This window comes from Halyomorpha halys, unplaced genomic scaffold, assembly GCF_000696795.3.
Source record: "Halyomorpha halys isolate HHAL.00 unplaced genomic scaffold, Hhal_1.1 Scaffold567.1, whole genome shotgun sequence".
Taxonomy (NCBI): domain Eukaryota; kingdom Metazoa; phylum Arthropoda; class Insecta; order Hemiptera; family Pentatomidae; genus Halyomorpha; species Halyomorpha halys.
The window spans coordinates 421,833-422,747 of NW_027109033.1; the positions used below are offsets into that span (position 1 = coordinate 421,833).

The 915-nt window shown below is 29.9% G+C and overlaps 1 protein-coding gene across 5 annotated transcripts in view; it reads left to right on the top strand.

Moving 5' to 3' along the window:
• LOC106684291 (uncharacterized protein PF3D7_1120000) overlaps positions 1-915 on the top strand; it is a 34,663-nt gene that overhangs the window by 28,518 nt on the left and 5,230 nt on the right. For all 5 annotated transcript variants that reach the window (XM_014426275.2, XM_067047249.1, XM_014426277.2 and 2 more), the window contains one exon: positions 625-770. In XM_014426275.2, coding sequence (XP_014281761.1) covers positions 625-770 — 146 coding nt within the window. The remainder of the gene's footprint in view (positions 1-624; positions 771-915) is intronic.

Below are 915 nucleotides of genomic sequence, written 5' to 3' on the forward strand. Positions count from 1 at the left end.
ATTTTTATTTTGAAAATTTTGTAAATATTTAGTGATTATTTTCTTTATTCACCTTTACAAATATTTCTTTATTTTAAAATTATTTTTATTACCTTGACGTTTCGAAGTCTTCCTCTATCTTCAGTGTACTTTTCTTTAGTCTTCCTGCATTGTTCCTGTTAACTTCTCTCTTAGCACTTTTCTAATAGTACAAAAGTACCCAAAAGACGGAGGAGGACACCAAAACGTCAGTGTATTGTAAATAATTTTAAAATAAAAAAATATTTAGAAAGGAGAAAAAAAACAAAATCACAGAATATTTATATGGTATAATTTGAACTTTGAACATTTTCGACCAAGAAGATTGGTGTATAAACAGAATATATATTATATATACAACAGTGATTATCATGTAAGAAAGATGAAAAAAGTGCCAAGAGAGAAGTTAATAGAAACAATGAAACAGGACCTTAGAAAAGTACCCTGAAGACGGAGGAATACTCCAAAACGTTGATTTACAAACCAACAACAAATTACAATTTAAATAATTTTAAAATAAAGAAATATTTAGAAAGGAGAAAAAAAAATATCACTAAATATTTATACGGTATATTATTTGAATTTTTCATTCTCATTCATTATTAGGTCATCCAATTAAAAGATCAAGAAGGAAGTCAGATTTACGTAAAAGGACTAATGGGCGCGGAAGGGAATAGAACAATAGTGAAAAAAATTAAAAGAACAAATAATGGAAAAGAAGTTTCTTCCTGGATTGTAGAAGTACCTGACAGGTAACTATATATATATACCCATAGCTCAGTGGTTAAGACACAGTCTTACCAATTTGATGTCTATTGGCGGTGCCGGTTCGAATCCGGCCTGGGACGTTGACTTTTTTCAATGAGTGGCGGTCCCACAAAATGAAGAACTTTGACC